Below are 25,013 nucleotides of genomic sequence, written 5' to 3' on the forward strand. Positions count from 1 at the left end.
TGTAGTAGGTTTATTTCATTAATACTCAAGAGCAGAAAGATTACATGGATTATTTTATTAGTGATATTTCTTCTCTGGCTTCTCAGCCTTAACAGGAAGACAGTAGCGGTTAAATTTCTGAAGCCAGTCTCCTGGGTACAAATTCCAGCTCTGCCACTTAGTAGCTGCATAACTGTGGCCTAGTTTGGGTACCTCCTCTGTCAAATGAGGAGGTACCCAAACTATGCATTTCGGGGTTACTGTTGTGAGGATTAAATGAACTAACATGTGTAAAGCACTTAGGATCACACCTGGAGCTTAATAAATGTTATTTGTTGTTATTATTTATCTTGTCCTATTGCTACCATTGCCTATAGGCAAATTTTTTTCACACAAAATGAAACAATGCATGGTATACCGGAAGAATATCATGCTTGGAATCAGAGAGACCAGAATTCAATTCCTAGCTCATCTACGTATTATTAGATGGATGATCTGAAGCACATTATTTTAACCTTTTTGAGCCTCAGTTTTACCATTTCTAAAATAGGGTAAAACAGTGCCTACTATTATATTTAAGGCTATTGTGAAGATTAAATAAGATACATCAAATGCTTATTAGAGTGCTTCACACATAATACCAATAGCTATTTTCACTATTAATAATGTGGCTGAATTTCTTTATTCAAAATAAATAATATTAAAAAGCTGTCAAAGTAAAATCCTTTAGAACAATCCTGTGAGTTAGGTATTATGATGTACATTAGATGAGGAAAATGAGGTTTAGGGAGGCTAAATAACTTTCTCAAAGTCATCTTTACCTTACATTATCAAAAATGGCAGAAAAGAGATTCAAACCCAGGATTGTATGAATTTATTAGATCATAGTGCCTTCCAAGAGTCCATGTCACAAATCCTTATTCAACAAATATATATAAAACCATGTATGTTCTCAGGCACTGTCTCTGTGTATACACATTTCCTATCTTTCTTTCATAAAAATAGGACATGATAACTAAAAATAATAGTTAACATTTATTACTTATTCTATACAAGGTACTGTCCCAAACACTTTCCACATATTAATCTATGCCGATCATATACCTAGCTCTCCTTGGACACAGCATGGACATAATCAGAGAACTGTGCAAAATTCCACTGCAAATTGGATATATGGATAGTATGTTTTATTATTATTTAAAGTTTATTCTCATAATTATAGGCTACAATTTAGAAGTCTGAAACATAAGAGAAAATTCTATAAAGAGAGTCCAAATAAACCTGAACCAGTATGTAGAAGATGGTTAAAACTTTGTAAGTAGTGCCACTTAGCTCTCAGGCAGTACTTACTGTCCTTTTCAAGCACAGGCCCTGGAGCCAGAGTCAACAACATAAAATATCACAACGACTCTAAGACATTCATCCTACACAAGTGAGCATGGAGATATAGATATATATTTATATAATATATACACACTTTAATATTGTATTGGTCCACTGAGTATACATATTTTAACAAAAGATAAGAATCTATGTAATCCAGTTAAACATACATAAGATTAGGGTACACTTATTACATCAAAAGTTGGTGTTTATAAGTTACATATATTTAATATTTTCTAGAGTGTTTTTTTAATTAAAAAAAATATTTTAAAAGCATTTCAAACATATCTTCATTTTCCCAGTGCAAAAGAAGGTTGTTCAAGTCAACTTACCTTTTTCCTAAAGAGTAAGGGGAAGAAAACAAAAAAACACCACCTATCACAACTCCCAACACTACCGTCTCAATCAACTTTTGTAGTAAATCCTTAGATCGCTGGATTAGTTTATCAAAATTAAAGCCTTGTAATTATGATGCAGCCCTTGCTTCATATGTATGACTTTTGTGCTGAAATGTTTCTATTTACAAAGGTAGAAAAAAGTTAGCAGTGCAAGAAGGTGGTTTGTTTTAAACTGCAGCAGTCCAATTGTGTATGGAAAGAAAAAAAGCACCATTTCAAGATAAAATGAATTGGATATTTTGGAATTTATTTATAGGCTAGGCAGTAAGTTACTCTAATTAACACAAATCAAAACCACCTTGACTTGTGACCCCAGAGAATTTTAATGTTTTTAGGTGCATTTTTCTTTATCATGGTATTCAATACATCATCTAAATCAGTAACTCATGTTTAAAAAAATATGATTACAAGTTATAGCCTACTTCACAGTCTATTTCAAATTCAGCTTGTCTGCTAGATCAGCTTTACAGGAAATGGTCTTTTAACATATGAATAATTTTGATAATTTGGCAGGTCTCTTCTCTCCCAATTAAAAAAATAAGAATTTTTGCTAGCTTGCCAATTTTATAGGAGAAAAACACTGAAAAGTAAATAATTTAAACCAGAAAGATGGACAAAAAGCAATATAATTAATACACATCACTTTTTCCATTTGTATTCAGTGGAAGTTTTTACATTTCAAGTAATTGAGCCTTCATTAAAGGAAAAAACAAAAAGAAAAAGAAAAATTAAAGTACCTTCCAGTTCTAGCTTGCTAAAGTTTCTTCTGCAAAAGTACTAAAACAAACCTATTATGAACTAAAGAGGGCAGGGCCATAGTAAAGGCAGAATAGCTGCCATTTTAAGATGATTGCTTACCTTATACTGATGGGGATATTTTAGGTGATAATTTTTCTCCACTGCTAGCACTTAAAATGAACATTTGCCTACAAATCTTATTTGTAAGAAACTGATTTTATTAATTACCAAACATATGGAGAGGTATCTGTTGATCTAAAATTCTTTAAATCCAGAGAAATTTTTTAAAAATTTATTTCACACATGAAGCTTTAACGTTTTTATTTAGGAAAAGATCAAATCTAAAGCTATAATGGTTCAACCTAAAGCGTCCCTTTTTAATATCAATATTGAAATATTTTTCCTTGTCTCTAAAAAACAAATTAAACAGTATTTTTACTATGAGAAATACAAAAATGCACTTTAAACTAGCCAATTTCCACCAGTCATAAAAGAAATAAGATGTTCTTTCCCTTACCCTCCCTCAGCCATTCAAATCAGGGGAGAAGACTGCAAACTTTAAGAACCCCACTGGCTATCATCAGAATAACTACAGAACAAGGTAGTATAGCACAGGGTGAAACTATTTCTCTATATTCCAGAAGGCAGAAGCTTGGGTGCTCTAGCTTTACAAGTAAGTAGCATAGGCAGGCATAGGCAGAGGCCTCAGTGAAGTTATCTGACTGGGTTACTGCTTTTACAGGAAAAAAAAGTGACAAACCTGAAATGGAGTAAAAAAGAAAACAAAAACCAACAAAAACCTAAAATTTTGTCACATTTACAGGAATCTCAAACATTTTGTATTCCCATGCTTATAGGTAGTTTTGATACACATTGTAAATAGCTTCAGTATTCAGGCAGAAGAGTACTGTATTGTTGACAAAGGACAAAAGAATTCTTCATGCTTCCGATATCTCAGATTTGCTGAGTGCAATAGCCAGTTCTAAGTCTTCTTGCTCCTGCTGATTCAGTCGGGCAAGCCTCTGCTCTTCCTCTCTCTCACTTTCCCTCTTGGCCCATTCAATCATATCTTCTTCAGAGGGATACTGCCATTTAAAAGATCAAATGAATGAACAAATGAATGAATGAATAAACCAATGAGTAAAACAAATAAAAAGAAAAAGAAAGCAATATAAAAGGTCATTAACTATTTGTTTCACCTGAAGGATTCTGGAAATAGTCTTGTTATTTGTTAATTTTTCTTCTGAAAAAACATTTAATTGTAACCATTTATTAAACTGTGGTTTATGAAATTAATTCAGTCTACAGATAGAATATCTATAAAACTGAACAGTAAAAATTTTATCACTTAAAGTAGAAATGCTTAAGGTAAATTAGGAGATTTAATAAAAGGAGAGGGCCTAGCCTTTTCTGATCTAATGTAAAATATCTGCTAACTTCAACTTTAGTAAGCATCCTCACATGATAAATTATTTTTAACTTAATCCCACTGGTGATTTTCTACCTTATCTCAGCCCTTCAGATGTAGAAAAACTATGAAGCAAAAAAAAAAAAGAATGCTGATTTTGCTATACATAAGAGTATTGGGTATACTAAGCAAGATGTGGACCAAATTATTTTTTTAAAAAGCATTTTGGGCCAGGCTTGGTGGCTCACACCTGTAATCCTAGCACTCTGGGAGGCCAAGGTGGGAGGATTGCTTGAGGCCAGGAGTTTGAGACTAGCCCGCACAATATAGTAAGACACCCGTGTGTCTCTACAAAAATAAAAAAAATTATCCGAGTGTAGTGGCACCCCTGTAGTCCCAGCTACTCGGGAGGCTGAGGGAGTGAGGGAGAAGAATCCCTTAAGCCTAAGAGTTTGAAGTTGTAATGAGCTATGATAATGCCCAGGGTGTCAGAGCAAGACTCTGTTTCAAAAAAAAGAAAAGCATTTTGAAGATTTTGCCAGGCTTTGAGAACTTTTAGACCCAGTCTAAATAAAACCTTAATGCTAGTAATTATTAGGTCGGGGAAATATTTTTATCCACCCAAAACAGCAACCTTGGCACATACTAAATACCAAATTCTACTTGGTTTCAAGTCTTGTCACAGAAAGGAATCCCGTAAAAGGATGAAATAAAAGAATTTGTCAGGGCTTTTGAAAATGGTAGCTGTTGCCCCTGGAGAATTAAGTGAACCTTGGAAACTTATAATACTTAACAAATCTTTCACAATGAAAAAAGAAATGTTTTTTATAAGCTGCTTTATATTATACTATATTGAGATTTTGGAGTATAAAATAAGTAAAATGCCTCAGCTATTGTTCAAGGTTCATTCCAACCAGGTTTTGACTTGCTAAAACCATATTTAAGATATTAAATTCCACAAACTGCCAGAGGGTTATTTTACACTAAGAGAATTATAATCTACTTAGAAGGCCAATTCTTGATTCTCTGCCTGAAACAAATCAAATTCCACCCATTGAAAGTTAAGTCAATGTAATTCTGACACTCCATTTTTACAATATTCAAAATATTGACTCCTATTTTTGTTCCTTCACATTCTGGAGAAGCCACTGGAACTGAGAGTACCGATTCAAAAGCTGAGTAGCTCAGCTGCAGATTCTTGCAAACCTCCTTTCGAACTAGAAATAGCTGCAGGGATAAAGCAACTGGTTGAGTGACCAGTGCTACACTGAGGAGGAAACATTAGGCAGACTGTGGCTGGATCACCTGGCCACTAGATCTCCTACTTCCAAAACCATCTCAAGGACATAGGGTAAGAAACAGAAGAAAACTGCTGTGTTATAGAATAGGCAGTGATAATAAAGGTCTTTTTGCCTGAAAAACAAACAAAATAACAACTGGGAAAATGAAATTTTGTTACCTACTCCAAGAATTTTATTCAAAAATAAAGTAACTTGTTTTTACCCAAATAATGATGGAACATAGGACATTTCATGTCTCTCCAGAGTGATACCTACATAGCTGGTTGTCCCATTGCTGTGATCTTATAGGCCCTGCTTATGCCATTATCATGGCACCCTTCTCCACTGTTTCTAACAGTTTTCCTATTTTTGTTAGCTCTGAGAATGCAAAGTAAAAATACGAGAAGCTAGTAAATTAGAGGTAGTGAATTAAAGATTGTTTAGATCTTGACAATCATTTATTTCCTAAAACTTATATTTACATTTTTAAAAAGCTACTATAGAAATATAGTGAATAGTTTTACTTTCTCTTCAAAGAATCTCTGGCCCTATCCTCTCATATAATGGTTGCTGACTGGTCTCCAGAAATCATTAGAACTTTATACACAAACACACATACACAGTTACAAATACACAAGCTCATTACTGGCATTATTCATCCAGTGGGCAGACAGCAATGACACTCTAACGGTCTATTAAATCACCATCATCCATAACCATCTGCAAAATAATAACTATCAGGATTTTACTTAAATTTATATTACCAAGACTAAGAGAAGGGTTTATAAAAATAACTTATAAATATCACAAGAACTAAGACTACTAAAATCATTTGTGCGGTGGAATAATTGTAGAATCATCAAAGAGAGGTTTTACTTGGGGGAAGAATGAAAGATCATTTTTAGTATGTTGGTAAATTTACTTAAAATGATGCAAATTTGTAATCTTTGAAAACTCTTTAAACTGTAAATGGAAAGATTTTCCCCCAAATAGCCCATTCACAGTACTTACAGCACTGAAGTTAGCAAAATTGCTTGGGTCAGCCTCTTTATTGGTAGTGGTAGTAGTAGAAGAAGTGAATGGATCACAAAACATATCAGGATCTTTTTCTTTGGGGCTATCACTGCCTGGGAAAGGCTGAAATGGATCATTCAGTTTAAAGGGATCAGAAGAATCCAATTTGTTGATGGGTCTTTTCCCTGGATCAAAATCATTACAATTAACTCAACCAGTATATACAGCAAACACAAACACACAAGAACATGTACACAGAGAGCATCAAAGAACTGAGCAAGTAGAAGATGGGTGAGTACCTAAAACACGTTCTTAATATTGTTTTAAATGGCCACACCAACAACCTGCTCTCAAATTTTTCATATACAATCTCTCAAATACATCCCAGCTATGTGCAGCTCAATGAAAAAAATAGCAAAGGGAAGATGGACCAGGAATCATTATTTTTGTCCAGAAATTAAATGTTCCCCCAAAGCAGCATGTTCTCAAGAAGAGAGGGAAGAATGGATAAAATAGAAGCAGAATAATAAAGAATAAAGACAAAAACGGCCTCTGTTGTTATAACCCTCAGCCTGGTACTTATACAGTTGTCCACTAATGGAATAAGGGCAAAAGACCTTTGAAAAATAGCAAAATTCTTCTGATTTTTCTCTGGATCTATATATAATACCTAGGAGAATAAAATTAAAACTTATCTCGGCAAAACCTCACCTACTTTTTGTCATCTACAATATTTCAAACTAAAGAATAAACAATGTTTTGAAGCCCAGGACCTAAATCTTTGTGGTTGCTGATAAAATAATGTTTGACCAAACAATAGCATATAGTCTTGTTAGTCACTCATTAATTAATTATCATTTTCAAACCAGTTCTCTAATTTTAAAGACTTACTTAAACTTAGCACTTCTTGAAGAAAAGGTAATAAGGAGTTAAAATATCTTTAAATTTATTTTCCTAAAATGCATTAAGCTGGTAATAGCAATAATAACAACAGATTCCATCACTGTAGCAGCTTATAAAAGATGCTCATCTCATATCTCAACTAATCGTTCCAACAATCCTGTGAAGGTAGGCAAAATTAGAATTACTGCCACCATTTAACAGCTGAGGCAGCTGAGGCTCAGACATAGCAAATTATATACTTAAAATCACAGAGCTAGTCAGGGGATATCCAGAATTAGAACCCAGATCTTTTTTTTTTAATATGTAAACTATTTATTGAACTATTACATTTAAAATATTACTCTTCAAAGAGGCCACAAAAGTTACAGCATTCAGAAATTTCAGGTAAAACACTTCAAGGGTAAGTTGTTCTTTTATTTTTTTTTTAGTCAGCTTGTACCAAGTTTAGCAGGAAGAGGATACTTCTTTAGAGACTTTTAGTTGATTCAGACTCAGTTTCTGCTAGTACTATGTAGAGCATCCACAATGGTTTTATTGTATTCTGCAATCTTTTGGGTCACATTTTTCGTAATTGGTCGGTAATCACTCTCTTGACTCTTGGTAGCTATGAATTCTTTCATCACAAAATTATTTTGCTCATGGTCAGAACCCAGATCTTTAGGTTCTCAGTCAAGTGCTCTTTCCAAAAATTCCTTTATCTGTTTTATACACTGAATTTGCTGAAGATGCTTAGATTTAATCAATGCAGTAGTATATTATTTTACTTAGGATTTATTTTATTATTTTTTTGTTTACTTAGGATTTAAAAAATAACTTCACTATTGGCACTGTACAGGTATAAAAACTTAAATGAGCAAATTGACTATTATTTGTTTTTTTACCTCTAGCAATATATGATACAGGCTACTTTTCCTTAGAAGACCAAAAGCACTTAACTCATTTATCTGATTTTTCAACAGATAATTGAGTATTAACAATTATACATGTATTCCTTTAAGTCAAGGAAGAAAAAAATATCTGCTCAAGAAATACCACAGTGGGGTTATGATGAAAAGGCAAGAATAATAATATATAACTACTGAGAGTAAAAATTTCCCAAGAATAATATACAATTTAAAAAAAATGTGCCAAACGTGTCTTCTCATACAACAGCTTAACAGCACTATAACTACTCAGGGGATTACCTTTTTAGCTACTTATTATGAACTTTATTATCTTCCTTCAAAACAAAACAAAACAAAACAAACCTTTCCTTTGTATAGTGCTAAACACATACATACACACAAGGAAAAAACAAACAAAAATAAAGCTATTAAGAATTTGTTTTGGAAGCACCACATGCACTCATCATCAAATTGGTATTAACTGACCATGCACTTAAGTGCATATATAGTAATAACATTCATTGGGTGTCGGGCAGATGGGAGGGGGAGGTGGGGATGGGTATATACATACATAATGAGTGCAATGAGCACCATCTGGGGGATGGACACGCTTGAAGCTCTGACTTGGGTGGGGCAAGGGCAATATACGTAACCTAAACATTTGTACCCCCGTAATATGCTGAAATAAAAAAAAAAAAAAAAAAAAAGAATTTGTTTTGGGACCAAAAAAAAAAAAAAATTCAGTATATAAAATAAAAGAGTCTTTTAAGTGAGCTAAAATCCTATTTTTCTTTAAGTAAAGCAATACTTTGCTTTTAAACCACCATATTGCTGAATTCTGGCTACCAAAGAGGTTATATATTCTCACATTAAAGGATTTAAGGAAGATTTTATATTTTGCAGGAAAAGAAGGGGACTTTGAATTAATCTGCTCTTACAGAAATCATAATTAAAACATTAAAGTACAGGAAACTGCTGTTCAAATGATAATCAATAAGCTTCCAAAAAGCAAGAGATTTCATTGATGCTTTCCTTTCTCCATTTACTGTCTTTCTGAAATGACTAAGGAAAGAAAAGCTCTTTCTAGAAAGGCAGTTCATGACAGTTATATATGCTGGTCTCTTAGGCACACATCTATAAGTCTGTATTGAGGTCAAAACAAATGACAGCAGCAGGCTTCTAACATGTGTTTGACTTGTTTTGTTTAAGGCCCTTTATATAAGCAAGGCCTACACAATACTTTTCAGAAAGAGAAAAGGCATCTAGTTGATGAAAAAATGTACCAACTCTCATACCAGGTGGTGGTGGGCAGGGTCTTGTTGGAGTTCCGATCTTTGGTGGCAGTGCTGGGGGTACATCTTCACTTTTGACCGATGTTTCCTCAAACACATTTTTTGTAGTAACCACACTGCTGACAGAGCTCAATGTGGCTGAACTAAAAGGATCTTCATTGTTGACCTTGTTTAAAAAGAAATGTTTTACACATGGTTTTATATATATATGCATGGTCATGTAGCACTTAGAAGAATTATTTAAGTATTATGCAGCTTTATTTATTTCAATTCTGAGACCACTGCCATTACCTTTGCATTCAGGGCCAAATGTGAGAAATTAAAAAAATAAATTGTTCTATAGGAGTAGTGACTCTAACATCACTACTTATTAAGAGCAACAGATCAAACCAAACCAAGCCAATTCTAGATTAAAGGTTTGTCAAGTTTTAGGCAATATTCAATACAACACCACCTGGGTACCATTTTATTTTTAATTTTCTTCCTAAACATTATGCCATAAGATGTACTGAGCCCCATTTTAAAGAGATTGTATGACTTCCCTCAAATGAATATCTGATCCAAATGATAATCAAAGAAAAAAACACTAATTCTACACTTCCCAATGCACTTAAATATAAGAAAGATTTAATACTAATGCAAAGAAAATGGCATCTTATCTGATAAACTATAAGGACAAATTGAAAGTCAATTTTTTAAAGCAAACTGATCCCATGGAATGGTAAGTCTTAATGTGTGTCTAAAGACCCTGCTTTTTGCATATGTGGAGTAATGAAACATTCACTTTTCTATAATGAATCAGACTTGACAACTATAGATCTATTTAGGCCAGTGTTTCTCAACAGTGACAATATTGACATATTGGGCTGGACATAACTGTATGTTGTGGGGGGCTAGACAGTAGATTGTAAGATGTTTAACAGCACCCCTGGCCTCTATCCCCACCTAGTTGTGCCAGCCAAAAATGTCTTAGACATTGCCACACATTCCTTAGGGGGCAAAATAACCACCAGTTGAGAAGCAATGTTATAAAAATTTGACATAAACTCTAATCCTTCTCTCTTGGCCTGAATCAATACTAGAGCTATACACTGGAAAATAAGTAGTGGACATTAGCCGGGCGCGGTGGCTCACGCCTGTAATCCTAACACTCTGGGAGGCCAAAGCGGGCAGATGGTTTGAGCTCAGGAGTTCAAGACCAGCCTGAGCAAGAGCCAGACCCCATCTCTACTAAAAATAGAAACAAATTAGCTAGACAACTAAAAATATATAGAAAAAATTAGCTGGTCATGGTGGCACATGCCTGTAGTCCCAGCTACTCGGCAGGCTGAGGCAGAAGGATCACTTGAGCCCAGGAGTCTGAGGTTGCTATGAGCTAGGCTAACACCACGGCACTCTAGCTCGGGCAACAGAGTGAGACTCTATCTCAAAGAAGGAAAAAAAAAAAAAAAAAGTAATGGACATTGAATGCTGGGCTTTGTGTATTAATTATCTTAATACTGACCCTAACAACCTCAGGACCTAAAATCAAGTAACCAATACAGAGAGGATGGAATGAATTCCCAGATCTTACAGCTATTGACAGAGACAGTCAATGGGAAAAATGTAGTTCAATTGGCAGAAATATGTTTAAAAGACAGAAAACTCTAAATATGAACTTGTTGAGCAAACCTGTCAACAGAAACTTATAATTACCTGTACCATCAACATAGTCTATTTATATACAGTAATATGTACACTTTAACTAAATTTTTTTTTTTTTTAGCCAGAGTCTTGCTCTGTTACCCAGGCTAGAATGTAGTGGCATCATCATAGCTCAACTCCTGGACTCAAGTGATCCTCCAGCCTCAGCCTCCCAAGTAGCTGGGACTACAGGTGTATACCACCATGCCCAGCTAATTTTAAAATTTTTTGTAGAGCCAAGGTCTCACTCTTGCCGAGGGCTTGTCTCAAACTTCTGGGCTCAAGGGATCCTCCTGACTCATTTTCCCAAAGTGGTAGGATTACAGGCATGAGCCACTGCTCCTGCCCAGCCTAGTTTAACTATATCTTATCTTTCATTTCTATCTGAAATCAACATTTGCTGTGACTTCCTGAAATCAAGTTGCAACTTTGTGAGAGGGTCATACAATTGAAAGGTGGATTGCTCCTTTGGTAGAAACAAAGTATATTTTCCCTTCCCATTAATTACTGTAGATTACCTGTGACAATGTGCTGAAGTCAGCAAATCCATCTCCAAATGATTCATTTCCAAAAACAGAAGCAAACGGGTCTGTGGCTAAAATGAATAAAGAAAATCAATGTAAGAGGGCAGAAAGACACTGGATTTCACGTCATCTTTTGGTTAGTAACATTCAGACAGATGGAAAATATCTAATCTCAAATATTAATTCCTAAATTTATGACTCACATTCACAAAGAGTGCACAATGATAATCCCACAAAATGTATTCCTTTATATAAATCAGCTGATGAATGATTCAAGATAGAAAACAGGTGAACTAACTCTAGGTAAAGTGTTTAAGCCTCTGGAATATGTATCAAATAATACAGCTCCTATCAAGTTAAGTTATTGCTAATGAAGACATCAAGAAGTACAAAAAGCTAATAGCATTAATGTCACATTTCACATTCATTTTTCTTTTATAATTTTTTTTTAAATTTCAGCATATTACAGGGGTACAAATGTTTAGGTTACATATATTGCCCTTGCCCCACCTAAGTCAGAGCTTCAAGCGTGTCCATCCCCCAGACAGTGTGCACCGTACCCATTCACATTCGTTTTTCAAGGCCCATTTCAAATGCAACCTCATCCACAAATCATGGAGTAATCTAGGTATCGTTAATTCCCACAGCAAGAAGTGTTTTTTTTTTCCTTCTCTGTGGCACTAACTGCATTCTAGTTTGTACCATGGTTGTCTTTGATTGATAATCACCCCCCTGCCTTTTTTTTTGAGACAGAGTCTTGCTCTGTTGCCTGGGCTAGCGTGCAGTGCATCATAACTGCTCACTGCAACCTCCAACTCCCGGGGCTCAGGAGATCCTCTTGCCTCAGCCTCCTGAAAAGCTGGGACTACAGGCATGTGCCACCACATCTGCCTAATTTTTCTAATATTTATAGAGACGGAGTCTCGCCCTCGCTCAGGCTGGTCTTAAACTCCTGGGCTCTTGCAATCCTCCTGCCTTGGCCTCCCAAAGTGCTAGGATTACAGGAGTAAGCCATCGCACCTGGCTGATAATCACCCTTTTTGACAGTAAGGTCCTGAAAACAGGGAATAAGTCCTACCTAAAGAAGAATGAACAGTCAACAAACATTTATTGACAATATGCCAAATCCAAGAAAATAAGAAGATACAGTTCCTAGCCTTGAAAAGTTCACAGTCTGGTGAAAAGATATATAAACAACAATAAAACAATTTTATATGAGCTATTAGAGAAGTATGAAAAACCTATTAGTGGCAGTCACTAAGGTTTGGGACAATCAGGAAAAGTAGCAAAGAAGCCATTACATTTGAGCTTTTGCAAAGTCTTTTGAATAAGGAATGGGTTTTGCCAAATAAATGGATGTATGGGAGAGACATCAGGCTACCAGGCAGAAAGAATAGTAACTGAAAAAGCATTACTTAAGCAACGCTGCACAAGCATGAGAAGTTATCTCTTCTATCATGGTGCATATACCAAGTAGACTAACATTGTCAGTTGGAATGAAATTGTCTACTCTGAGATAGGCTTCACCTATTTAGGCATTAGGGCTACCAATAAAGTCAAAGAATGTTTATAGCAATTGCTGCCCAAAAGAGGAAGGTGGAAACAAACAAAGGAAAGAGTTGGAAAGGAAGGAGAAGAAAGAACATTGTGGCCAGGTGTGGTGGCTCACGCCTGTAATCCTAGCACTCTGGCCAGAGGATTGCTTGAGGTCAGGCGTTTGAGATCAGCTTCAGTAAGAGGGAGAACCCATCTCTACTAAAAATAGAAAGAAATTACCTGGACAACTGAAAATAGAAAAAATTAGCCAGGCGTGGTGGTGCACACATGTAGTCCCAGCTACTTGAGAGGCTGAGGCAGAAGGATCACTTGAACCCAGGAGTTTGAGGTTGCTGAGAGCTAGGCTGACACCACAGCACTCTAGCTCAGGCAACAGAGTGAGACTGTCTCAAAAAAAAAGAAAGAAAGAGAATTGCAAAAGAGAGGGCGAGACAAAGAGACACAGAATAATTCTCCTTGGTCTTCCTCAACTCTTCATCTTTACATCAAACCATTCTTAGAACAAAAGTGTGCCCACTCACCCATTTAAATGTGTAAAGTAATAGGTAAATTACTAAAATGAGAGGAGCAAGGAAGATGTATTATTTTTGTTTAATTTGTCACCAAGGCATGGGATAGAAGTGGGTGAAAGGAGTGGGTAGAAGCATAGAAAAATCAGTCCTTTAGGGAGATATGAGCAATTATGATCCTGAAGATGATGCTGAAAAGTCCAGGGTTACAGGAAATCCTACAACTTTAGCTATAAAAGATGCTTTTTCATTAACACACATCTGCTGAGTGCCCAGCCTAGGGCTCAGCATCATCACGGGTACTGTTTCAGGCTTTCCCTTCTTTCTCCTCCTCTTCCTGTTATTCCTGATGCTATAGCGGCTGAGGTACAGCCTGAGCAGGGTACAAAAGCTCTACTGATTGGTGACAAGAGAAAAGGAGTTGGACTCATTTCACTGGAGGGAATGAAAAATGTGCTTCATGCCTTTTCTCTGCCCTTGTCGCACAGCATTTACAAGAAGTCACAACACGTGTGCAACAACACTGAGTTAGGGCAGGTTTGACTGAAATATTGTGAAGTGTACATTGTGAAAGAAATTAATTAAAAAATGACGTTTCTATATGAAGAACATGTAGCTTACTAGACAGTTTTTCTACACTTTCTTCATAATTGACCTATTTAGTACTAGTCCAAACACTGGGGAAATGTATTATATTGTTAGATGAATGACAAAGCACTTTTGCCCAAATTGGGAAATTAAGACTTTGGGAAGAGCTTTCTCAGATGAAGATCATGGTTGATAAGAAGCAGAGAGAGGTGGGGAGCATAGGCGCCTTGGCTCCGGTCATCCCCAGCCTTTCCCAGGGCCCATCCTTCGATTTGATGAGGCTGCCTGAGGGTCTTTCGAGTTAAGTTCCTTCCTCCTTAGCTAATTTGAATCAGGTTTTTGCCCCGGGTGGTAGAGCATCATGTTGGGAACAGGGACTCCCCCCACCACCGGCATGGTGGCACACGCCTGTAATCTCAGCTACTGGGGGAGCTGAGGTAGGAAGATGGCTTGGCCAGGAGTTGGAGACCAGCCTGGGCAATATAAGCGAGACCTCATCTCTTAAAAGAACAAACCAATAAAAAACATGGACTCCAGAGTCAGCTAGCCTGGCTTCAGGTCCCTGCCAGCACTTGAACTCACTAGCTGTGTACCTGGGGCATCTTACTGAACAGCTTGCTGCCTCAGTTTCCCCAGATGTAACCTACACTGGGTTACTGTGGGAATTAAATGAGTTAATAACAGTACTTGGTACACAGAAAGCCCTCCATAAACACCAGCCCTTCAAACAGGAGCATGTTGGGTCCTACACCTGGGACCCTTGACTCCTCCCTACATAGTGAAATCTCAACTGTGGCCTTATTTGAAAATAAGGTCTTTGCAGATATAATTACAGATTTCAAGATGAAATCATCCTGAATTTAGGGTGAGCCCTAAATCCAGTGACTGGTGCCACTGGAAGACACCAATGAGAAGACACATACAAAGAAGAAGGTCATGTGAAAACCAGGGTGTGGGGGCAGAGATTGGGGTTATGCCACCACAAGGAACGCCAAAGACTGCTGGCAACCACCAGGGGGTGGGGGAAAAAAAGCAGCAGATGTCTGTCTAGAAGCTGGAAGGACTCACTGAGTTGAACTTGCTCAGCTCACATGTGAGACACCTGGTAGGGAAGTCCCAGAAATATGTCAGGAGAAACCAGGTAGGTGGCTTTCTTCCTATGCACAAAGGAGCTATAAGCCAGCAGAACCAGGCTTTAAATACATACGTGACCTCATTAGCACCCTCTCCTCCCCAAGAAGAAAGGTAATGAATACTTTGGAAAAAATATATAAAAGCCTACTAAAAAAATCATCCATAAATCTCATCATCAGAAAGAACCCCTATAACCCTTTTAGCATACTTCTTTAATAGACTTTTTTCCGGTTATTTTTTTTCTTATACATTTATCATGCTATGCTGATAAGCTTTTTCGTGAAGGTGTGAATGATAAAGCCACATTTTAGGTATATTACTTTTTATCCTCTTACCCTGATTAATCATAGCACTCACCAGTACGTGACATCTACTGGTTTAATGCCTATCTTCCAATATAAGCTCTATGAAGACAGGAACTTTGATTTGTTTCCTACTGTATCCTCAGGGCCTAACACAAGGTCTGGCATATAGGAGAGGCTCATATTTGTTGAAAATAGTGAAAGAAAAAGGACGGAAACCATCTATTAAGGATCTTCCAAACAGGTATCATAATATTTCTTAGTACAACAAGCAACAACACAGAATAAGGGAAAACAGTTTTAAGGCTCACAAATAAAAGTTTCCCAAAGAATAGCTATCTACCAGAGAATCCTGGGAGGAGGAAGAAACCTTTTTTTCCTCCATGATCCGTTCTGCTATAAGATAATCAAGCTCAATCTCATTAAAAAAAAAACCTTCAAGAGCTACCCATGAATAATTTCAGGTATAGGTGTTAGTCATCAATGAAGGATCCATTTTCCCAAGCTGGCCTTCAATCCATTCATTCATTCACTCACTCACTCACTGACCCACCCATCCACTCGCACTTACTAAGCTCTATTTTGTTCAAGTCTAAGTACTACAGATTTATTAGAGAGGAATAAGACACAATGCCTACCTTCAAGGAACTCATGATTTCACTAAGTGATATACATGTACAAAATTGCTATACAGTAAGTTTAAAGTTCAAAGATAGTAAAGAAGCAACAATACATAGGTTTATATGGAAGAAAGACTTTACAAAAAAGGTTTCAGTTTCTTTTCTTTGTAAATGGAAAGGGGGCAGAGGAGAGAAATACACACACGCTATACACATACATAGTCATGCACTACATAACAACGTTTAGATCAATGACAGACCACACGTAAGATGGTGGTGCCATAAGATTATAATGGAGTTGAAAATTTCCTATCACCTAGTGACTTCATAGCCATCATAATGTCTGTAGTGCAATGCATTACTCACATGTCTATGGTAATGCTACTGTAAACAAACCTACTGCACTGTCAGTCATATAAAAGTATAACATATACAATTATGTACAATACATAGTACATGTTGAGTATCCCTTACTTGAAATGCTTGGGACTAGAACTGTTTTGGATTTCAGATTTTTGCAGATTTTGAAATATTTGCGTTATATATACTTACCAGTTTAGCATACCATATCTGAAAATCTAAAACCTGAAATGCTCCAATGAACATTTTCTTGGCATATCATGTCAGTGCACAAAGTGTTTTGGATTTTGGAGCATTATAAATTTAAGATTTTCAGATTTGGGATGCGCAACCTATATTTGATAATGATAATAAATGACTATGTTACTGGTTTATGTATTTACTATACTTTAAATTGTTATTTTAGATAAAAATTTTTATTTTAGAGTATACTCTTTCTAAAACTTAATAAAAAAATGTTAGGATGGGCACTCTGGCTCATCCTGTAATCCTAGAACTCTGGTAGGCCAAGGTGGGAGGATTGCTTGACCTCAGGAGTTCAAGACCAGCCTGAGCAAGAGCCAGACCCTGTCTCTACAAAAAATAGAAAAATTAGCTGGGTGTGGTAGCACATATCTGTAGTCCTAGCTACTTGGAAGGGCGAGGCAGGAGAATCACCTGAGCCCAGGAGTTTGAGGTTGCAGTGAGCTATGATGACACCACTGCACTCTAGCTGGGGCAACAGAGTGAGACTCCGTTTCAAAAAAAAAAAAAAAAAGTTAATTGTAAAACAGCCTCAGGCAGGTTCTTCAGATGGTACTCCAGAATAAGGCATTGTTATCATAGGAGATGACGGCCCCATGCGTGTTACTGCCCCTGAAGATCTAGTGGGACAAGATGTAGAGGTGGAAGATAGTGATATTGATGATCCTGACCCTGTGTAGGCCTAGACTAATGTATATATTTGTGTCTTAGTTTTTAAGAAAGAAGTTTAAAAACGAAAAAAAAAGAGAGAAAAATTTTAAAAATAGAAAAAAGCTTATAGAATAACAATATAAAGAAAGGAATTATTTTTGTACAGCTGTATAATGTATTTGTGTTTTAAGATAAGTGTTACTACAAGATTCAAAAGATGAAAAAAAAAAAAAATAGGCCAGGCATGGTGGCTCACGCCTGTAATCACAGCAATTTTGGCGGCTGAGACAGGAGGATCACATGAGGCCAGGAGTTTGAGAACAGCCTGAGCAACAGCCTGGGTAACAATAGTGAGACCCTGTCTCTACAAAAAATTTTAAAAATTAGCAAGGTCTGGTGGCTCGTGTGGTGCCTGTAGTCCCAGCTATTTAGGAGGCTGAGGTGGGAGGTCTCTTGGGCTCAGGAGCCAGAGGCTGCAATGAGCTATGATCGTGCCACTGCACTCCAGCCTGGGTGAAAGAGCGAGACCCTATCTCTAAAAAAAATTTTTAAAAAGATAAAAACATAAAAATTAATTATAAATCTATGTTAATGAGTACACAATCTATAAAGATGTAATCTGTGACTTTCAATAATATAAAATGGGGAGCAGAGCTGTAAATGAGCAGTTTATTTTATGCAACTGAAATTGTTTTATCAGTTTAAAATAGACTGTTGTAACTTTAGGATGTTTTATGTAATCTCCATGGAAACCACAGAGGAAAGAGCAAAAGGAAATGAGAAGGGAATCAAACATGCCACTACCAAATATCAACTAAACACAAAGAAAGACAGGAAGGGAAAGGATGGAAAAAGATAGTCCATGCAGATGGTAATCAAAGGAGAGCAGGAAGTCTATACTAATATTAGACAAAATAGACTTTAATGTTACAAGAGACAAAGAAGGACATTATATAATGACAAAAGGGTCAATTTACCCAGATGATAAAATATCTATAAACACACATACACCAAATATGCTTCCAAAATATATAAAGCAAACATTGACAGGATTGATGGGAGAAACAGACAGCTCTACATCAATAACAGTCAAAGACTTCACTATCCCACTTTTAATTGTGAATAGAATGACAGACTGAAGATCAATAAGGAAATAGCGACTTCAACATTACTTTAGAGCTGTAGTCCCCAATGCCCTGTCTGCAGACGGGTCTGAAGAACTCCAACCCCTGCCCTTACCATGGAAAAAATTGTTTTCCCTTGAATCAGGGGTCCACACAACACGAGGTGAGTGGTGGGGGAGCAAGTGAAGCTTCATCTGTATTTACAGTTTATAGCCGCTGCCCATCGCTCGCATCACCACCTGAGCTCCATCTCCTTCCTCCTTCCCCTATCCATGGAAAAATTGCCTTCCATGAAACTGGTCCCTGGTGCCAAAAAGGTTGGGGACCGCTGCTTTGGAACAATTGGACCTAACAGACATATACAGAACACTGTACCCAATAATATAATAGCAGAATACACATTTTCTCAAATGCACATAGAACATACTCCAGGAAAGAACATACTTTAGGCCATAAAACATGTCTTTTTTTGTTTTTTAAAGGCAAGCATGAGGTGAAATTTGAGGGGGAGAGCAAGATTGGATTATAGAGCAAGAGCAAAATATAGGTTAATAGAGCAAGATACATACACCACAGATGACAACTGGACCCCAAGTCATAGCAAGAGTCATAAATTTAAGAAAATTCCTCATTAGTATAGTGGTGATTAAAAAAAATTTTTTAAGAAAATTGAGGCCGGGCGCGGTGGCTCACGCCTGTAATCCTAGCACTCTGGGAGGCCGAGGTGGGCGGATTGTTTGAGCTCAGGAGTTCGAGACCAGCCTGAGCAAGAGCGAGACCCCATCTCTACTAAAAATAGAAAGAAATTATATGGACAGCTAAAAATATATATAGAAAAAAAATTAGCCGGGCATGGTGGTGCATGCCTGTAGTCCCAACTACTCGGGAGGCTGAGACAGGAGGATCCCTTGAGCTCGGGAGTTTGAGGTTGCTGTGAGCTAGGCTGACGCCACGGCACTCACTCTAGCCTGGGCAACAAAGTGAGACTCTGTCTCAAAAAAAAAAAAAAAAAAAAGAAAATTGAAATTATGGAAGTATCCTTTCTAGTCACAATACAATAAAACTAGAAATCAAATAGCAGAAGCAAAACTGGAAGAGCCACAAATATGTGGAAATTAAACAACAAACTCTTATACAACCAATGGGTCAAAGAAGAAATCATAATGAAAATCAGAAAGTATCTTGAAACAAATGAAAATAAAAACACAGACTACCAAATTTTATGGGACACAGCAAAAGCAGTGCTAAGAGATAAACTTCTAACTATAAATACTTACATTAAAAAAGAAGAAAGAACTCAAATTAACAACCTAACTTTACACCTTAAGGATCTAGAAATAAGAGCAAGCTAAATTCAAAGGTGGTAGAAGGAATGAAACAATAAAGATTGGAACACAGACAAACAATACAGAGAATAGAAAATCTAATACAGAAACTCAACAGAAGCAAGAGTTGGTTCTTTGAAAAGATCAACAAAATTGATATTCCTTTGCTAGACTAAGAAGAAAAGAGAGAAGACCCAAATAACTAAAATCAGAAATGAAAGAGGGGATATTACTACTAATTTCACAGATATATTAATAAAAAGGACTGTTGAGAGCACTATGAACATTGTACATCAACAAATTTAATAGTCTAGATGTAAGGGACAAATTCCAAGAAACACAACCTATGGAGACTGAATCATGCAGACACAGAAAATCTGAATAGATCAATGATAGTAAAGACATTGGATCCATAATCAAAAACCTGCCAACAAAGAAAAGCCCAAGATTAGATGGCTTCAGTGGTGAATTCTACCAAACATTTAAAGAAGAATTAAGATCAATCCCTTCAAATTCTCCCAAAAAATTATAAGAGGAGGGAAAAATTCTAAACTCATTCTATGAGGCCAGCATTACTCTGATATGAAAGCCAGATGAAGACACTACCAGAAAAGTATAGATCAATATTCTATATGAATATCGACACAAAAATCTTCAATACTAGTAACAGAATTCAATGGCACATTAAAAGGATTATATACCACAATCAAGTAGGCTTTATGCCTGGAATGTAAAGATGGTTCAATGAAATCATTTAATATAACATATTAACAGAATGACAGAAACATACACACAGACACACACACGCACACACAATCACCTGAATTGATGCAGCAAAGCATTTGACAAAATTGAAATCCTTTCTTGGTAAAAACACTCAACAAACATGGAATAGAAAGAAACTACCTCAGCATAATAAAGGCCATATATGAAAAACCAACATTAATGTCATATTCAATGTTGAGAGACTAAAAATATTTTCTCTAAAATAAGTAACAAAACAAGGATGCCTGCATTTAACATTTCCATTCAATATAGTACTAGAAATCCTAGCCAGGGTAATTAGGCAAGAAAAAGAAAAAAAAAGCATGATCTTATATGCAGAAAGGCCTAAAGATTCCACACACAAAAAAAATTGAAACTAATATTTGAATTTAGCAAAGTAGCTAAATTGACATAAAAAATCAGTTGTATTTCTAAATACTAAGAATGAACAATCTGAAATGGAAATTAAGAAAACAATTCCATGTACAATAGCATCAAAAAGAATAAAATATTTAGGAATTAACCAAAGAGGACTTAATATATATTGACAACTGTAACATGTTCTAGAAGAAATTAAAGACACAAATAAATGGAAAGACAACCTGTATTCATGGATTAGAAAACTTAATATTGTGAAGATGTTAATACTACCCAAGATGATCTACATATTCAAGGTAATTCCTATCAAAATCCCAATGACATCTTTTTACAGAAATAGAAAAATTCATCCTAAAATTCATATGGAATCTCAAGGGACCCTAAATAGCCCAAACAATCTTTAAAAATAGCAAAGTTGGAGGTCTTAAGCTTCCTGATTTCAAATCTTATATCAATGCTACAGTAATCAAAATAGTGTGGTATTACATAAAGATATACATATAGATCAACTGGTTAGAATACAGAGTCCAGAAATAAACCCTCACATATATGGTCAAATGGTATCCAACAAAGGTGTCAAGAACACACATTGGGGAAAAGATAGTCTTTATAACAAATGGTGATGAGAAAATTGGATATCCACATGTAAAAGAATAAAGCTGGACTCATATTATATACAGAAATTAACTCAAAATGGATTAAAGACCTAAACATAAGAGCTAAAATTATAAAACCCATATTTATAGAAGAAAACAGAAAAAAATGCTTCATGATATTGGATTTAACAATACTTGCTTGGTTATAACACTAAAAGCATAGGCAACAAAAGAAAAAATAGATAAAATGGATGTCAAAATTAAAATGGACAATATTAACAGAATGAAAAGGCAACCCATGGAATGGAAGAAAATATATGCAAATTCTATATAGGAGATGGGTTAATATCTCGAATATATAATGAATTCCTACAATTCAACAATAAGAAACACACAACTGATTTAGAAATGTGCAAAGGACTTGAATGGACATTTCTCCACAGAAGATATACAAGTGGCCAATAAGCATATGAAAAAATGCTCAACATCACCATTTGTTAGGGAAAGGCAAATCAAATAAATATCACTTTACACCCATTAGGATGGGTACTATGATAAAAGAGATAGTAGTAAGTGTTGACAGAGATGTGGAGAAACTGAAACCCTTATGCACTGTTGGTGGGAATATAAAATGGTACAGCTGCTATGGAAAACAGTATGTGCATTTCTAAAAATATTAAAAATAGAATTACCTTATGATCCAGCAACTCTACCTCTGGAATTCTACCCAAAATAATCGAAAACAACGACTCAAACACATATCTGTACACTCATGTTCACAGCAGCATTATTCACATGGACAAAATATGAAAGCAACCCAAGTGTCCATTAATAAATGAATAGAAAAACAAAATGTGGTATGTATACACCATGGAATATTATTAAGCCTTAAAAAGGTAGGAAACTGATACATACTACAACACGGATGAACCTTGAGGACATTATGGTACGTGAAATAAGCCAGTCACAAAAGACAAAGACTTTATGATTCTACTTATATGAAGTACCTGGAATAGTCAAAATCATAGAGAAAGAAAGCAGAATGATGGTTGCTAGGGTTTGGTGAGAGGGAGGATGGAGAACTATTGTTTAACGCGTACAGAATTTCAGTTCTGAAATATGACAAAAGATCTGGAGATGGATGGTGACGATGGTTACACAACAATGTGAATGTACTTAAATGTCATTGAATTATACATTTAAAAATGGTTAAAATGCTAAACTTTGTTGTGTATATTTTACCACAATTTAAAAAACCATATTATCAGAACAAAATAAATAGTATCCACCCACTCTCCACCCTCCACTCAAGAAAGATTCTCATTGATTGGGCTCCCTTTATATGCTCTCTGAGGAGAGTAGCTGACTCATTTATTCAATAATATTAGTGCCCAGGCATATTTCCAGGACCTTGGGATGTATCAGTGAAAATAAACATCCTGGTTCCTTATGGTCCTTAAGTTCTAGTAGGAGGAGAAGGAGACAGGTAAGAGAAAAATAAAGTAATTTATATAGTATGCTCAAAAGTAGTAAGTCATTATGAAAGAAGAAAGAGTACAGAATGGTAATGTGGGAGTGCTGGGGTGGGTAGTGGTATTTGCAAATGTTAGATAGAGTGGCCAGAATAAGCTTCATTGAGGAGGTGACATCTGAACTAAAATTTGTTAGAGGTAATAGAGATCTTCATGTGGTTATATGGAGAAGGATCATCCCAGGAAGAGGGAACATCTAGCACAAAGGGCCAAAGGAACACCAGACTGTTGTGTGAGCCACAGCAAGGAGGTCAGTGTGGCTGCAGCAGAGTGAATAAAGGGAATAATGCTAAGAGATGTTGTTGGAAAGGTATGTAGGTCACTGTAAGGCTTTTACTGAATATAATCTAAAGGTAGAGTCAATAAGATTTCTTGACAGATTAGAGATAGAGTAAGAGAAAAAGAAGAGCCAAGGATGATTCTAAGGTTGTAGGTCTGGGAAACATTAAAGATGAAGTTGAGGCCAGGTGTGGTGGCTCATGTCTTTAATTCCAGCACTTTGGGAGACTGAGGTGGGAGGATCACTTGAGGCCAGGAGGTTGAGACCAGCCTGGGCAACATAGTGAGACCCCATCTCTATTGAAAAAAAAAAAGGAAAAAGGAAAAAAAAAATTAGCTGGGTGTGCTGGCATGTGCCTGTAATCCTAGCTACTTGGGAGGCTGAGGCAGGAAGACTGCTTGAGCCCAGGAATTTGAGATTACAGTGAGTTGTGGTCACACCACTGCACTCCAGCTTGGGCAAGAGAGTGAGACCCTGTCTCTTAATAAAAAAAAAAAAAAAAAAAAAAAAAAAAAAAAAAGATGAAAGATGAAGTCGCCATGAATTAAAATAGGGAAGGCTCCAAAAGAAGCAGGTTTGGTGTCAGATGTATCTATCAGATATTCAAGTGGAGATATCAAATAAGTAGTAGGATATGTAAGTCTGGAGTTCAAGAAAGATGTGACTAGAGATGAAAATCAGCATATAGACAGTATTTGAAGCAGTGAAACTAGATGAGTTCCCCAAGAGAATACAGATAGAGAAGCAAAGAGGTCTAGGGATTAAAACTTGGAACAACACAACATTAAGAGGTTGGAGAAAAGAAGAAATATCAGCAAAGGAGATTGAGAAAGAATGACCAAAGAGGCAGGTGGAAAACCAGACACTTCATTTGAATTGGGTCCATCTACTACTGTTTCTTTAATCTTGTGAAAATGGCTTCATCTCTCCATGCCTTGATGTTCCTTATATGTAAAATAAATATAATACCAATTATGTCATGTAGCTGTTGCAAGAATTAACTGACACCAGGAAAATGGTTAGTGCATTGAGTGTTGGAACTCTGCAAGGCCTTCACTAAATGGTAGCTATTATTATCATGATTAACAATAATAATTCTTAGCCCTTCCTAGGCTACTACAGTCATTTATTCTACCACTTTACAGGAAATAACCAGGAGCTGGAATTTAAACGGAAGACCAACAGAGGAGACGCCATTAGAAACCATTTACAGTAAGACTGTAATCTACCACTTCAGCCTTAACCTGACTATTCTTCTACCTATAAAAAAGCTCTTGGCAAAATGTCTGTTTTTCCTTGAACATGCTGTATATGTACTGCCTCCATACCCTGTTCATGGTGCTCTATTTGTTTTACACACACTCTCTCTCAGTATCTACTTTCTAAAATTCTAGCTCATGCTTTCAAGGTGTACCACAGAAGCCACGTTCTCCTTTGAAATCACTCATGATTTGCCCTTAATGTGATCTCCCCTTTCTTTAAATCTTTGTAGCTTTAATTAACTTTATGGTGCTTACCATTTCCACAGTGTGGGCAATTAAGAGTTAATTATAAATGTATTAA

General features: G+C 36.2%; 1 protein-coding gene across 3 annotated transcripts in view; it reads right to left on the reverse strand.

Moving 5' to 3' along the window:
* Positions 1-1,860: 1,860 nt before the first annotated feature.
* Positions 1,861-25,013, reverse strand: part of EPS15 (epidermal growth factor receptor pathway substrate 15) — a 143,138-nt gene continuing 119,985 nt past the window's right edge. For all 3 annotated transcript variants that reach the window (XM_069479954.1, XM_069479953.1, XM_069479952.1), the window contains 4 exons: positions 11,481-11,557; positions 9,283-9,445; positions 6,198-6,385; positions 1,861-3,583 (listed from right to left, as the gene is read on the reverse strand). In XM_069479954.1, the coding sequence (XP_069336055.1) occupies positions 3,437-3,583; positions 6,198-6,385; positions 9,283-9,445; positions 11,481-11,557 (575 nt within the window). In that variant the 3' untranslated portion in view covers positions 1,861-3,436. The remainder of the gene's footprint in view (positions 3,584-6,197; positions 6,386-9,282; positions 9,446-11,480; positions 11,558-25,013) is intronic.

This window comes from Eulemur rufifrons, chromosome 8 (assembly GCF_041146395.1).
Source record: "Eulemur rufifrons isolate Redbay chromosome 8, OSU_ERuf_1, whole genome shotgun sequence".
Classification (NCBI taxonomy): Eukaryota; Metazoa; Chordata; class Mammalia; order Primates; family Lemuridae; genus Eulemur; species Eulemur rufifrons.